The 15,245-nt window shown below is 41.5% G+C and overlaps 1 protein-coding gene across 7 annotated transcripts in view; it reads left to right on the forward strand.

Annotated features, from left to right (window-relative positions):
* The window catches only part of CEP192 (centrosomal protein 192), a 143,262-nt gene that overhangs the window by 73,735 nt on the left and 54,282 nt on the right, over window positions 1-15,245 (forward strand). For all 7 annotated transcript variants that reach the window (XM_050767533.1, XM_050767535.1, XM_050767537.1 and 4 more), the window contains 9 exons: window positions 735-883; window positions 2,402-2,632; window positions 11,499-11,624; window positions 11,762-11,905; window positions 12,028-12,091; window positions 12,530-12,669; window positions 12,767-12,859; window positions 13,422-13,540; window positions 15,029-15,202. In XM_050767533.1, coding sequence (XP_050623490.1) covers window positions 735-883; window positions 2,402-2,632; window positions 11,499-11,624; window positions 11,762-11,905; window positions 12,028-12,091; window positions 12,530-12,669; window positions 12,767-12,859; window positions 13,422-13,540; window positions 15,029-15,202 — 1,240 coding nt within the window. The remainder of the gene's footprint in view (window positions 1-734; window positions 884-2,401; window positions 2,633-11,498; window positions 11,625-11,761; window positions 11,906-12,027; window positions 12,092-12,529; window positions 12,670-12,766; window positions 12,860-13,421; window positions 13,541-15,028; window positions 15,203-15,245) is intronic.

Here is a 15,245-nt window from a genome sequence, read left to right on the forward strand (position 1 = left end):
CCTGAAGTTGGCTTAGAAAAATGCTACACTTATGCAGGTGACAGGCTGCCTATGGCTCTGCCTTCCTCGTCTCTTTTTTGCTCTGCCGTTGCAGTTTTGTGATTATTTCACCTAGGAAATGTCCAGTTTAGAGTTGAATCCCAGAATGAGCGAGTGCCTCCACCTTGTGAGTCTCTGGGTGGCTGTTGTGGGGAGAAGCAGCACTCTCAGGTGCATGTGTGGGGCAGCTTCTCTCGGGGAGCTGTGCTTTTACTGACACGGTACACACGGCCACTGGGCTACTGTCTTCTCTGCCCTCCAGAACAACTGCACGAGGACGTTGGAAGATAGGTGGCAGCAGTAAAGTCTGATAAGTGTCTACGTCTGGAAAGTTAGAGCCTCTGGAGTTCTTTGTTTTTGTTTTTTGTTTTGTTTTGTTTTAGGATAAGCAGTGACTTATAATTTATGAGAGGAAAGGAGATTACTTACAGGCAGTAACCTCAAAGAATTGATTAGCTGTAATTGTGAGTTGGATCCAGTTTTAATTTTCTTTTCCTGGGCTGGACGGAAGCAGGAAAAAATTGTAGGCAGGTGTCTGAGGCTCATGCAACATCAGGGACTCCCTCATCAGGAGCACTGTGACTCTAGCTCTTAAGTGTAAACGGCCGTCATGTAAACTCATTGCCGTTTAACAGATTTGGCTTATAATCAGGGGTTTGCTGTAACGTGCATTTTTGTGCCTTCTTCTCACCCAGGGAGTGTCCGAGTGCCGGAGGAGTTGAAGCTTCCTCACGCTTGCTGTGTCGGGATCGCTTCCCAGACCCTCCTCAGTGTGCTCAATCCAACCGACCGCTGGCTGCAAGTCAGCATCGGGGTCCTCAGCATTAGTGTGAATGGTGAAAAGGTAGCTTTCTACGTCTTCCTCATTTAACCTAACAGTTGCATTGTGATTAGGTGCTTGGTTTCCCCCATCTCTAGTGCTAGGTTCTCCCTTCACCCCTTTATTAATGCACACAGTCATTGCCATGCTCTCTTTCTCTCAGACCCCTTTTGTTGTAGTGCTTGTAGAGTGTAAAGTGAAAGAGTGTTTTGCATTTTCCATCATTTATTGTTTATATTTTATTGTTATTTATTTGTAAAATCCTATAAATTTGCTTTTAGTGCTGTTATTTAAATCATCCAAAGCTCGGAGTTTCTCGTTGCTACTTGTCAGTTTTGTTAAAGGTGATTGAATATAAGTAACCATGACTTACCAAAAAAAAAAAAAAAAAAAAAAAGCAGCTACTCTTGGAGCTTATGCTTTCATTGGCAAGGGAAGACTTTTTGACTAATTTATCTGATGATTTTCTTACATGAGCTTTTGAAATACTTGGAAACGCAGTTTTAATATGAACTCCTAAGACAAATGTCCCTTACATGATCAATTATAGTTCCTGTAATTCTAGACTCTAAATCTCTCCTGGTTACAGTGACCATTTGAACGTCGGTGAGTGGGGAGCGGGGTGTATGGTCAGCAGCTGTTTTGAAATGTCCCAGTTTTATGACTGTTACTTGTGAGTCAGCACTGGTGCATGGGTTTCCTCTTCCCTCCTGCCTCTTAGTGGCCATTGTTTGCCTGGTAAAATAAGATCGCCTCCCCCCACGCCTTCTCGGCTTCTCCCCTCTACTCCCAGTCCTCAGGTTAAATGAAAAGCAGGTGGTTGAAGGAGAGGGTTGAGAGTGGAAGGTGGGCTGTGAAGACTTTTTAGGGGCATCCTGGAGTCTGTGAATGAAGCAGTGTTGTCTGTGGAAGTGGAGAGTGGAAAAGAAGATCCCATTGACAGTGAGGAGGGAGGGAGGGTGGCTGGAGTCTGTGAATGAAGCAGTGTTGTCTGTGGAAGTGGAAGTGAAAAGCAGTGAGGAGGGAGGGAGGGTGGCTGGAGTCTGTGAATGAAGCAGTGTTGTCTGTGGAAGTGGAGAGTGGAAAAGAAGATCCCCATTGACAGTGAGGAGGGAGGGTGGCTGGAGTTGTCACTGCGGTTGAAGCAGAGTCAGGGCTCTGGGACCTCAGTGGTTAGCCTGACTCTTCTTCCCCCAGCCCCCGCCCACCACTGTGCTGTGTGTCCTAGAGAGACTTACAGGGCTGTGAAAGAGTGACCCTTGTCAGTGTCCTTTTTAAGACAAGTGAGTGTACAGGTCACTGTGCTGCTTGGAGATGGACTGGGGAGACAGCCCTGGTGCAGCAAGAACATTCAACTCATGAAGGATTTGACTCGTCGTACTTTAGAGACCATGAATGACAAGGTTTTGACATTTTTGAAGGATAATAAATGTCTTAATTTGGCAGTTTGAGTGATTGGGAAAAGGAATCTTAAACTAGGTGATTCTACTTGATTTTCATTGTGAAGTCATTAATAACGAACTTTGTGGCTCTTTTTTGAAGGTGGATCTTTCAACATATCGTTGTTTAGTTTTCAAGAATAAAGCCATCATAAGGCCTCATACCACAGAAGAGGTAAAAGTGCTTTTTATCCCATCCAGTCCTGGGGTTTTCAGATGCACATTCAGTGTTGCTTCTTGGCCGTGTTCGACAGATGCTGAGACCATCGTACAGGCGGAAGCTTTGGCCAGCACCGTCACTCTCACTGCCATTGCCGAGAGTCCTGTTATCGAGGTACCCGTTTGTAAATGAATCTTTGTCATACCTGGCGTTTTAAAGAAGACTGTTTAACGTTAGAAGTAAAATTTGGGAAGAAGAAATTTGTGGACAAAGGAGCCACAAAATTAGTTTCAAGCTGAACTTTAGTTCTTAGTATCTTTTTATTTCAAAATTTAAAATTATTTTTAATTTTACAGAAACACAAGTATACTTGCTAAGATATCTATAAAGCAGAGTATAAGGTTAAGCAGTATTTTCCAACTGATTTCTATTGTATAATTTGATGTCCACTTAACAACGTGCCAGTGGTTCATATTCTTTTTATATTTCTGCACCTGGAGATTATTTGCCAGCTAGAAAAGTTTCCCTTCTCTAGTCACCTATTTTCTGGGAGCCAAAGAAATTAAGTCTGGCCAAGTTAGGATAATAAGTGGTTATTAGATTATGTGCTCATTTAGGATGATGACTCTCAACCGTGGCTGCACATTGGAATAACACTGGGGTCTCTTAAATGTACCCCAATACCTGAGTCCCGCTTTGACTGAATCAGAATGAGGGAGGGTGTGGCTGCCTCTCGGTAATTTTTAAATCTTCCCAGATGATTATAATTTGTAGCCTTAGTTAACAACCACTGCTTTATAGAGCTGTCTCCTCTTAGTTATAGTGAAATCAGAACTAACATATTGGAAAAAATTAAGGAATGTGAGAGGGAGGGATGAGAGGGTGCAGAGCAGAGGAAAAGCAGAACAGGACTTGATACAGTAATGAGTCGCTTAACAATAGGGTATGCCCTGAGCAATGTGTCCTTAGGCAGTTTTGTCATTGTGTGAATATCGCAGAGTGTGCTCACACAAACCTCGACGGCACAGCCTTCTGCACACGTAGGCCTTATGGGACAGTCCATTGTTCCTAGGCTAGCACCATTGTTCCCATACAACTTGTTACTGTACTTAATACTGTAGGGCAGTTGTAACACCATCGTAAGTGTTTCTATAGCTAAACGTAGAAAAGGTACAGAAAAAATACATGATAAAAGATTAAAAAATGGTACGTTTTATAGGGCACTTACCAGAGGACTCAAAGTTGCTCTCTGTGAGTCAGTGGTAAAGGCCTAGGACATTACTGTACACTCTTGTAGACGTTATAAACACTGCACATTTAGGCTATACCAAATTCATTAAAAAAAAGTTATACTATGATGTTATGATAGCTCTGACATCACAAGGTGTTAGGAATTTTCCATCTCCATTATAATCTTACGGGATCACTGGCCTGTATACAGTCCATCATTGACCAAAACATCATTATGTAGCATGTGACTTTAATTAAAAATTAGTTGATTTCAGCTGGGCACTGGCACACACCTGTAATCCCAGCACTTTGAGAGGTCAAGGTGGGTGGATTGCTTGAACCCAGGAGTTCGAGACCAGCCTGGACAATGTAGTGAGACCCCCGTCTCTACACAAAATTTTAAAAGTCAGCTGGCTCTGGTGGTGCATGCTTATGATCCCTACTACTCCAGAAGCTGAGGTGAGAGGATCACTTGAGCTCAGGAATTTGAGGCTACAGTGAGCTAATGATCACATCACTGTACTCCAGCCTGGGCAACAGAGCGAGACCCAGTCTCAAAAGAAAAAAAAATTAATTTCCTAATATGTGAATTGAACTTAACATATTTAGCTAACCACACTTAACAGGTGTTACTGATATCCTCCTAAAGTTAATTAGTTGTTTCAGGCCAGGCGCGTGGCTCGTGCCTGTAATCCCAGCACTTTGGGAGGCCAAGGCGGGCGGATCACCTGAGGTCAGGAGTTTGAGACCAGACTGGCCAACATGGCGAAACCCTGTCTCTAGTAAAAATACAAAAATTAGCCAGATGTGGTGATGGGCGCCTGTAGTCCCAGCTACTCAGGAGGCTGAGGCAGGAGAATTGCTTGAACTCGAGAGGCGGAGGTTAGAGTGAGCTGAGATCATGCTATTGCACTCCAGCCTGGACGACAGAGCAAGACTCTGCCTCAAAAAAAAAAAAAAAAAAAAAAGATAAAGTTAATTAGTTTTTTCATTCTGCAAAGGTGTAATTGTGACTTGCGGTTTAGAAGTGGGTGTTGGGGATGAGACACAGGGTAGCCACTCTGGGAGACGGGTGAGAATCACCAGCGTTTTCCCCACAGTACACGTTCTTCAGGGGATGCTTAGTAACCTAGCTCAACAACTTTATTTTCTAGGGCATGGAGGAGGAAGTCAATTGGAAATGTTCTCATAAAGTTTTTTTTTCATGTTTTCATGTTCCTGTGTCCTTACGTTGGTATCTGCACATACTATAAACTTTTAGTGATCTTTTTTCTTTTTGGCTAAGTGCCGTTTTATATACTTCTCAGTCAGCTCTGCTCTGCTTGCCTTTCTCTAGGTCAAGGTTTTTCAGCATTAACACTAGTGCCATTTTGGGCTAGAAGATTCTTTGAGGGTAGCGAGGGCTGTCTTGTGCAGTGTAGGATGTTTAGCAGTGGCCCTGGCCTCTACCCACTGGATGTCAGTAATACCTCTTTGCCCACTGTGGTAACCAGTAACGTCTCCAAACATGGTCAAGCCACCCCCGATAGGAACCACTGAGAACCGGTGTTACTAACCTCCTGCATTTCAGTACATTTCACTAAACCAGCTGTTGAGCCTGCCTTTAAGCAGCTTACCTTTCTGTAGCAGACATGATAAATCACATTTATGCAATATTTGGCATTGCCGTGTCCCGAGCGGCTCACATATATCAGTGGTGTTTGGTAGTGGAAGGCAGTGGTTCCCTACTGGTGTGCTCATTGGAACCACCTGATGAACTTCAAAAACTGCTGATGTCTGTGTCTGAGCTTTGAATCCAACAGACAGACAAGTTTGGGAACCACTGGTATAGGGAATGGTTCAGTATTAATCAAGCTAGTTGAAGCTGCCTTCTTGGAGGAGTGGAACCAGAGGAATTAGGCCCTGATGGCTCAGCAGGGTTTGCCTGGGGAACCACATTCCCTATGAGAGAGCGTTCGGGAATTTATACAGAGACCACATGCATAGAACTGTTAGATTACTTTCTCAGCGTGATAAAGGGTCTCCCAGGTACATGATGCAAATGTTACAGTTTAAAGTATGTGCACCTTTGTTTTGGCTAGATATTGCCAATTTGCTGTCTAACTTACGTTCCTAGGAGAAATGTATGCAGGTTCCTGTTACTGCTAACCTTTGGTATTGTTAGATTTTATTTTATTTTTTTAATCATTCTGGAGTGGTATGGATTTTTTTTTATTTTAAATTTTTCTTTTATTTAAAAATTTTTTTGTGGGTATCTAAATAGGTGTATTTATTTATGGGGTACATGAGATGTTTTGTTACAGACATGCAATGTGAAATAAGCACGTCATGGAGAATAGGTTATCCCCTCAAGCATTTATCCTTTGAGTTACAAATAATCCAGTTACATACTTTAAGTTATTTTAAAATACACAATTGTTGGCCAGGCACGGTGGCTCACGCCTGTAATCCCAGCACTTTGGGAGGCTGAGGCGGGCGGATCCCAAGGTCAGGATATCGAGACCATCCTGGCTAACATGGTGAAACCTCGTCTCTACTAAAAATACAAAAAATCAGCCGGGCCAGGTGGCGGGCGCCTGTAGTCCCAGCTACTCAGGAGGCTGAGGCAGGAGAATGGCGTGAACTCGGGAGGCGGAGCTTGCAGTGAGCCGAGATCACGCCACTGCACTTCAGCCTGGGCTACAGAGCGAGACTCCGTCTCAAAAAAATAATACACAACTATTATTGGCTATAGTCATCCTATTGTGCTGTCAAATAGTAGGTCTTAATTCATTCTTTCTATTTGTTTAGTACCCATTAACCATCCCCACCTCACCCCCAACCCCTACCCTTCTGAGCCTTTCATAACCATCTTTCTATTCTCTCTGTTTGTAAGTTCAATTGATTTGGTTTTTAGAACCCACGAATAAGTGAGAACATGTGATGTTTGTCTTTCTGTGCCTGGTGTATTTCACTTAACATAATGGTCTCCAGTTCCATCCATGTTATTGCAAATGACTGGATCTCATTCTTCCTATGGCTGAATCGTACTCCATTGTGTGTATGTACCACATTGTCTTGATCCACTTATCCGTTGATGAGCACTTAGGTTGCTTCCAAATCTTAGTTATTGTAAACAGTGCTGCAACAAACATGTTTCTTTAATATACTGATTTCCTTTCTTTTGGGTATATACCCCGCAGTCGAATAGCTGGATCACATGGTAGCTCAATTTTTAGTTTTTTGAGGAATCTCCAAACTGTTTTTCATAGTGGTTGTACTAATTCACATTCTCACCAACAGTGTGTGCGAGGGTTCCCTTTTCCCCACATCCTCACCAGCATTTGTTATTGCCCGTCTTTTAAATATAAGCCATTTTAACTGGGGTAAGATGATATTTCATTGTAGTTTGGATTTGCATTTCTCTGATGATCAGTGATGTCGAGCACCTTTTCATATGCCCATTTGGCATTTGTGTGTCTTCCTTTGAGAAATGTCTATTCAAATATTTTGCCCAGTTTTTGATTGGGTTATTAGATTTTTTCCTGTAGAGTTGTTTGAGTCCCTTATATATTCTGGTTATTAATCCCTTGTCAGATGGGCAATTTGCAAATATTTTGTCTCATTCTGTGGGTTGTCTTTTCACTTTGTTGCTTGCATCCTTTGCTGTGTAGAAGCTTTTTAACTTGATCCCATTTGTCCATGTTTGTTTTGGTGCCTTTGCTTGTGGGGTATTGCTCAAAAGAAGTCTTTGCCCGGTCCAATGTCCTGGAGATTTTCCTGAAATTTTTATTTATTTATTTATTCATTCATTCTTTCATTCATTTAGAGATGGAGTCTCGGTCTGTCGCCCAGGCTGGATTGCAGTGGCGTAATCTCGGCACACTGCAACCTCCACCTTCCGAGTTCAAGCTGTTCTCCTGCCTCAGCCTCCCTGGCAGCTGGGATTACAGGCACGCACCACCATGCCTGGCTAATTTTTGTATTTTTAGAAGAGATGAGGTTTCACCATATTGGCCAGGCTGGTCTTGATCTCCTGACCTTGTGATCTGCCCTCCTCAGCCTCCCAAAGTGCTGGGATTACAGGTGTGAGCCACTGTGCCTGGACCCAATGTTTTCTTGTAGTAGTTTCATAGTTGGAGCTCTTAGGTTTGAGTTTTTAATCCATTTTGATTTGATTTTTGTATATGGCAAGAGACACGGTCTAGTTTCACTCTTCTGCATATGGATATCCAGTTTTCCCGGCACCATTTATTGAAGAGACAGTCTTTTCCCCAGTGTATGTTCTTGGCACCTTTGTCAAAAATGAGTTCTCTGTAGGTGTGCGGATTTGTGTTTGGGTCCTCTATTCTGTTCCTTTAGTCTGTGTATCTGTTTTTATGCCAGTACCATGCTGTTTTGGTTACTGTGGCTCTGTAGTATAATTTGAAGTCAGGTAATGTGATTCCTCCAGTTTTATTCTTTTTGGTTGGGATAGCTTGTCTATTCCAGGTCTTTTGTGGTTCCATGTAAATTTTAGGATTTTGTTTTTCTATTTCTGTGAAGTAGTATGGACATTTTAACAATGTTGATTCTTCCAGTCTGTAAACACGGAATGTTTTTCTATTTTTTGGTGTCCTCTTCAATTTCCTTTATCAGTGTTTTATAGTTTTCATTATAGAGGTCTTTTACTTCTTTGATTAAGTTAATTCCTAGGTATTTAATTTTATGTGTGGCTATTGTAAATGGGATTACTTTTTAAATTTCTTTTTCACATAGTTCAGTGTTGGCGTATAGAAATGCTACTGACTTTTATATGTTAATTTTGTATCCTGTAACTTTACTGAAAGTTTTTAAATCAGTTCTAATAGTTTTTTTTTTTTTTAAACATGGTCACTTACTTTAATAACAATACATATACCGTGTTATCACCATGGGATATAAATTCAGGTTAGACAAGATAATTTCCCAAGTGTAATAGCATTCTGTAGTATATAAAAGTTTGTGTATGCTCTCTGGCCAAACCAGCTTGCTCAGAAGACCTTCATCAGTTTCATTATAGGTAATTTGTTTAGTTTAATGTTTACAGTTCTTACGGAGAAAATAACACACATTTAAAAAGCGTTCATTTTTTCCATGAGTGCTTAAAATACATATTTCTATTTCAAGGTGACATTTAAAAATTATTCTAATATAACAGCAGCAAAAATACAGTCTGTAGTTACAAAAGAAGTAAGCTAGAATCCGTAAGTTGTGCTCATGTTTACAATTGTGATTCTTTAATAAATACTATCACTATGCAGCTCTATTGTAAGCTTTCAAGATTTGGTTAAACACACCCACATACATACTGCCAGTTGTGGGAGGCTTTACAAGTTATATTCCCTGCACTCTTTGGACAGAGTTCTAAAAGAGCCAGCCAGTCCACAAGACAGGCATTAACTGGGGCAAATAGGACTCTTGTATAACATCTAAAACATGAGATTCTGCAACAAACTGGGGGCACTACAGGGTTGGCCTGGTATCTTCTTTAGAACTAATTTCATCACACAGTTTAAGAAGGTGGACATTTCAACACCATCAGGAGCATTTAGGTGACATGTTTCTTTTACGCTAACTTGACTTCCTTGAATGGCCTAGTTTGTAAACTAGTCACTAGTAATTCGGTCACCAGGCAAATCAAGAAAGGAAGTCAGTATTCAAAATGCCATGTTACCATCTGAACTCACTCAAATAGTTCACTTTCAACATTAATATGTAACTTCAATAATGAGATGTCTAACTAAAGCAAGCTCCTCCAACAAGACGAAGACAGCATCTCATTTAAATGCTCATCTTTTCCTTCCGTATTACCTTTGACTAATGTTTTAGTTCTAAACAGTTTTTACAGTCCCAACATTAACATTGTAAACAGATTTATCAAGCTATTTATACATCTTTTTGCTCACCATTGCTTCATGAATCTCTTGCTTTTCCCTCTGTTATGGACTCTGTTATCTAAGTTTTTTTAATTTTTTTTTTGAGACAGAGTCTCGCTCTGTCACCCAGGCTGGAGTGCCGTGGCGCAATCTCGGCTCACTGCAAGCTCCGCCTCCCGGGCTTACGCCATTCTCCTGCTTTGGCCGCCCAAGTAGCTGGGACCACAGGCACCCGCCACCACGCCCGGCTAATCTTTCTTTTTTTTTTTTTTTTGTATTTTAGTAGAGATGGGGTTTCACCATGTTAGCCAGGATGGTCTCGATCTCCTGACCTTGTGATCCACCCGCCTCGGCCTCCCAAAGTGCTGGGATTACAGGCGTGAGCCACCACGCCCAGCCCTGTAATCTACATTTAAAGTGAATTTACTTCATAGTTTATTTCATGTTTCTAGTTCTTGGGATACTAATGCTTCTACTAGTTACTTTTGCTGAGTCTTTCTGATTTTCTTCCAGTGGCTTCTAATTTTTTGATATTTAAAAAATTTTAATGTGAGCTCACATTCATTGAGGCTGCTTTTTGCTTTAGGAATCCCATGACGTGTCTTAGTCTTTGGAAGTGTCTCTAGAGAGTACTTTTGCAGAAATGTTGGAGATGTTAAAAGCCTTTGTGATTTTTTTCAACTTGGGGATCCCCTGTCCCATGTGGCCTAGGCCTAGGCTTTCATGTTCTTGCAAATAATCTTCTGTGCCACCCATCTCTGGACAGGTTCCTTGCTGACTCCATAGACATGTGAACAGTTTTTGCAGTTCCCTTTTCATTTCATTCCTTTGAATTTCTGGGATTTATGTGCAGATTTCAAATTCCATTCTAGCCTCGCCCTGCTCATAACAAGCTTGAAGTCACATCTTCTGTTCTCTGGAACGTATTAAAGCTCTACCACCTTGAGGGCAAGTCTGGAACCCAGACCTTCCTGGGCCACCATGGAAATCAGCTCCCACTTAGTGGTCTGCCTTTGATCTCCACTTATTTTGTGTTTGGGTAGCGCAAAACAAAATGGGTGCACGTGTGTGTGTGTGTGTGTGTGTGTGTGTGTGTGTAATACAGTCTGTCCTCTGAATCTGTGGGTTTTGCATTCTTGTGTTTTACCAACCTTGGATCAGAAATAGAATAAAAAAAGGGGTAGTTGCTTCTGTATTGCACATGTATAGACATTTTTTTCTTGTCATTATTTCATTATTCTCTAATAATAATAAAGTGTAACAGCTATTTACATAGCATTTACATTATATTAGGTACTGTCAGTAATCTAGAGATGGTTTGAAGTATACAGGAGGATGTGCCTAGGCTATATGCAAATACTGTGACATTTCCTGTCAGGGACATTCATGAATTTTGATATCCAGTGAGGGTTCCTGTAGTGTCAAACGTTTCCACATATGGGTGTGTGAGGGTCTGAGTTTGATTGGTTCCCGCATTTAGGGAAGTGAGTCTGTCATGATCATAGGCACTTGTTTTAAACTTTTGATATGTCTGTTTTGATACCATTTTAACATTTGCAGATTACATCTGAAAATGCCAAGATATTCATAGTATTTTTGAAAGGAATTGAGAAGTCATTATTCTAATAATAGAACTCATTGAAAAGGGGTCTATAATTTTATAAAATTATCAGTTCATCTTAAGATACAGTCTTTTCAAAGTAACAGCAGCTAAATTCTATAATATATTTGGGTACATCGACTACCTCAAAAGAATAAATTAACATTTATTTTTGTAGAAAATAAGCAGTTGTTAAATAGCCTGGGAAAATGTAGTAAGTTTTACTTAATGCTAACTCATAATTTGTGGCTAGAAATGGCAGTCATATGAACATACATGTTGTGCTATTTATTAATATATTACTTTTCAATCATTCCCTTTTTTTGGTAATTAGGTAGAAACAGAAAAGAAAGATGTTCTTGATTTTGGTGACTTGACTTATGGAGGCTGGAAAGCTCTCCCACTAAAATTGATAAACCGAACGCATGCCACTGTGCCAATTAGACTGATTATTAATGCTGTAAGTACGAACATACAGTAAGAAACTGTTTACAGAATGCACTGATCTTATGAAAGCACATTTTTTTAAGGATTTTGTTAACAAGCTTAGCATTACACTGTTGGCTTTACTGAACGGATTCTTGTATTTCTGAACAGAACGCCGTAGCCTGGCGCTGTTTCATGTTTTCCAAGGAACCCGTCCGAGCTCCTGTGGAAGCTGCTCCTTGCACTGATGTGGTCACCCGGCTAGTAGGCCCTTCTGTGGTCAACCACATGATGCCAGCTAGTTATGATGGACAGGTAGGAGAGAACTGGCTTAGAATTAAAGAGGAGATTAAGCTTCTAAACTGCTTTTCTTTCATTAAGATTTTAATCTTAATACCAGTTTACATTAAGTCAAATTTTTCTTTTAATTTTAATAGGATCCAGAATTTCTGATGATTTGGGTTCTTTTCCATAGTCCAAAGAAACAGATCAGCTCTTCAGGTATCATGTTTACATTGTGTGGGAACTGCTTTAATCTGTAGCTAAATAAACTACAAATTTGAGATGTATTTCCTTTATCAGTAAGTGTCAGTACCTCGAAATTTGTCAAGTATTTTATGTTTTTTTGAAATTGAGGCAGATGGCATGCTGTTTTGGGTCAATCCTGTGTAAGTGTGGGTAACTCCTGCAGGTAGCACTGAAAACCTTTTCAAATGTTTTCTATTAATTGATCTTACCACATTTACCAGTTGAATGTTTTCTTTCTTTTTCCACCTTTCTCTTCACTCATTTCTATTCTTTTAACTCTTAAAAATCTTCTTGCCTAAATGTTCTTATTGCCCCTAAGGGCACTGTGTGAGACTGCTGATGGCATTTAGAATTAAATAACTCTCTGGTCTCTGAGCTAAAAGAATGTATTTTTTTTTTTTTTTTTTTTAGAGGTTCTGGACTCAGCAGAAGAATTCTTCGCAAAAGTTGATATAGAAGTAGACAGCCCAAACCCTACGCCAGTTCTTAGAAGTGTGAGTCTCCGAGCAAGAGCGGGAATAGCTAGGATCCACGCTCCCAGGGACTTGCAGGTAGCCTCAGTCCTCCTTTCTGCCATTACTGCTTTCATTCATGCTGATTTCACTTTGTGACAGTTCGTTGAAATGTCTATCTTGCCCCATCCTCCAGACGATGCATTTCTTGGCCAAAGTGGCTTCCTCAACAAAGCAGCACTTACCTTTGAAAAATGCTGGGAACATTGAAGTTTATTTGGATATCAAGGTATGCACTTCCATCAGAGTGCCATACGATAGGCTTTCCTCAGACTGCGAGAGCTCCTTACTTTCTGCAGGGCTCTTGTGCCCTTGCTGGCCCAACAGAGTGCCCTGAGCCTCAGATGAAAGAATCACTGAGAGTTTTTAAAAACTGGGTGTTACATAACGTAAAATGTATGCTGTGGCGCTTTTAAGTTTGAAGTCCAGTGTCTTGAATATGACAACCAAGTTCTTAGATTAGTTCCTGAAAAACATGCATGTCACCCTTTGGTTGGAGTTGGTGGAGAGTGATCCACACACGTTGACATCATTTCTGAGATCTGAGGGTGAGTGAGAGGGGGTTAGTGATCCAAAATTGGGGGTGAGATGGAAGATAAGGTTTGCTGTAGAAGAGAAAGAAATATCCTTTCCAAGAGAACAGGGCAAGTTGAGACCGTGACAGATGAGAAGAGGACAAACAACCTGTCCTAGTAAGTGAGACGGGCACGTGCGGCAGGAGCCACTGAGCACTGAGTGAAAGCTGAGGTTTGTACGTTGGCATTCAGTTATGATTATGTAACTATATTTAGGTCCCAGAACAAGGAAGTCACTTTTCAGTGGATCCAAAGAATCTATTCCTTAAACCTGGAGAAGAACATGAGGTTATTGTTTCATTTACTCCAAAGGATCCTGAAGCCTGTGAGGAAAGGTAACACAAAAATGTTATAATGGGCCGGGCACAGTGGCTCACGCCTGTAATCCCAGCACTTTGGGAGGCCGAGGCGGGTGGATCACCTGAGGTCAGGACCAGCTTGGGCAACATGGCCAAACCCTGTCTCTACTAAAAATGCAAAAATTAGCAGGATGTGGTGGTGTGCACCTGTAGTTTCAGCTACTCGGGAGTCTGAGGTGGGAGAATCGCTTGAACCCAGAAGGCGGAGGTTGCAGTGAGCCAAGATCACACCTCTGCACTCCAGGCTGGGCGACAGAGCAAGAGTCCGTCTGAAAAAAAAAAGTTTTAATGACAGTTTTACTCGTCTCTCAAAACAGCCACTCACATGTGCTTCAAAATTTCACAGCCTGAATGACAAAGTCCATATATTTCTTACCTAACAGATGGTATGACTCTGTTTAATCTCCTTTCATTTAGCTTCAGATTGTCTTCTCTTTTTTAAACTAAAAATCTTCTTTTAAACCACCTGAATAGAAATGAAGAAATTATTATTTTCAAGTATATTCTGACAAAAGTAAATAATAAAAGATCAATTTGATGTTTCTCACTTTTTTTTTTTTTTTTTTTTGAGAGGGAGTCTCACTCTGTCGCCCAGTCTGGAGTGCAGTGGCTGGATCTCAGCTCACTGCAAGCTCCGCCTCCCGGGTTTGAGCCATTCTCCTGCCTCAGCCTCCCAAGTAGCTGGGACTACAGGCACCCGCCACCTCGCCCAGCTAGTTTTTTGTATTTTTTTAGTAGAGACGGGGTTTCACTGTGTTAGCCAGGATGGTCTCGATCTCCTGACCTCGTGATCCGCCCGTCTCGGCCTCCCAAAGTGCTGGGATTACAGGCGTGAGCCACCATGCCTGGCCTGATGTTTCTCACTTTTTCTCCTGAAAGTATTAGTTGACCGTGTCAGCTGTTAAGATCTTTCTCCATTTCTTCTCTAAGCCCATGACTTCTTGGCACCCAAATCATGAGTGAGTATCAACTTAGAGTCAGAGTCCCACTGTCATGAGTACTGAGCTTGCTTGTGTTACCCTAGCTTAAAGTATACTCTCCTCTGACACACACATGGCTTATCCCCCTGCCTGGGTTATAGAACACTTCACCGTGCGCTCAGTCTCTTCTTGTGACCTTACAGAAGAGAAGAGTCTGGTCTGCACCAGCGTGAATGCCACTGCCTGGAATGCTTGCTCTCAACCTCCCTGGGCTGGCGCCTTCTGGGAGACTTTCCTCCGCTGTTCCCAAATGTCTCATAAATAGCATTCCCAAAGCACGATGGCTTCTCACACCCCCCACGTGCAGGTGCCATTGTGATCGTCTCTCTCCTTGTCTGTATTCTTCTCTGCAGCACAAACTCTAAGGGTGGGAATAGCATCATATCCCCAGCACCTAGCTCAGTCTTTTGAACAATGGAAACATGTAGGAAATAGTTGGGAAAAGAATCAAATACAGGACCTTCAACTCAGAATTCTTTCTTAGGATGTTGAAAATACTTGTGCAGCCATTTGGACCTCAGTATGAAGTCATGTTAAAAGGTGAAGTCATTTCTTCAGGAAGTAAACCTGTGTCACCTGGACCTTGCTTAGATATTCCATCGATTTTGTCCAACAAACAATTTCTGGCTTGGGGAGGCGTCCCTCTTGGTAGAACACAGTAAGTGTCAAAGACTGACAAATAGTCCACTATTTATACATAT

This window comes from Macaca thibetana, chromosome 18, assembly GCF_024542745.1.
Source record: "Macaca thibetana thibetana isolate TM-01 chromosome 18, ASM2454274v1, whole genome shotgun sequence".
NCBI classification, from domain to species: Eukaryota; Metazoa; Chordata; class Mammalia; order Primates; family Cercopithecidae; genus Macaca; species Macaca thibetana.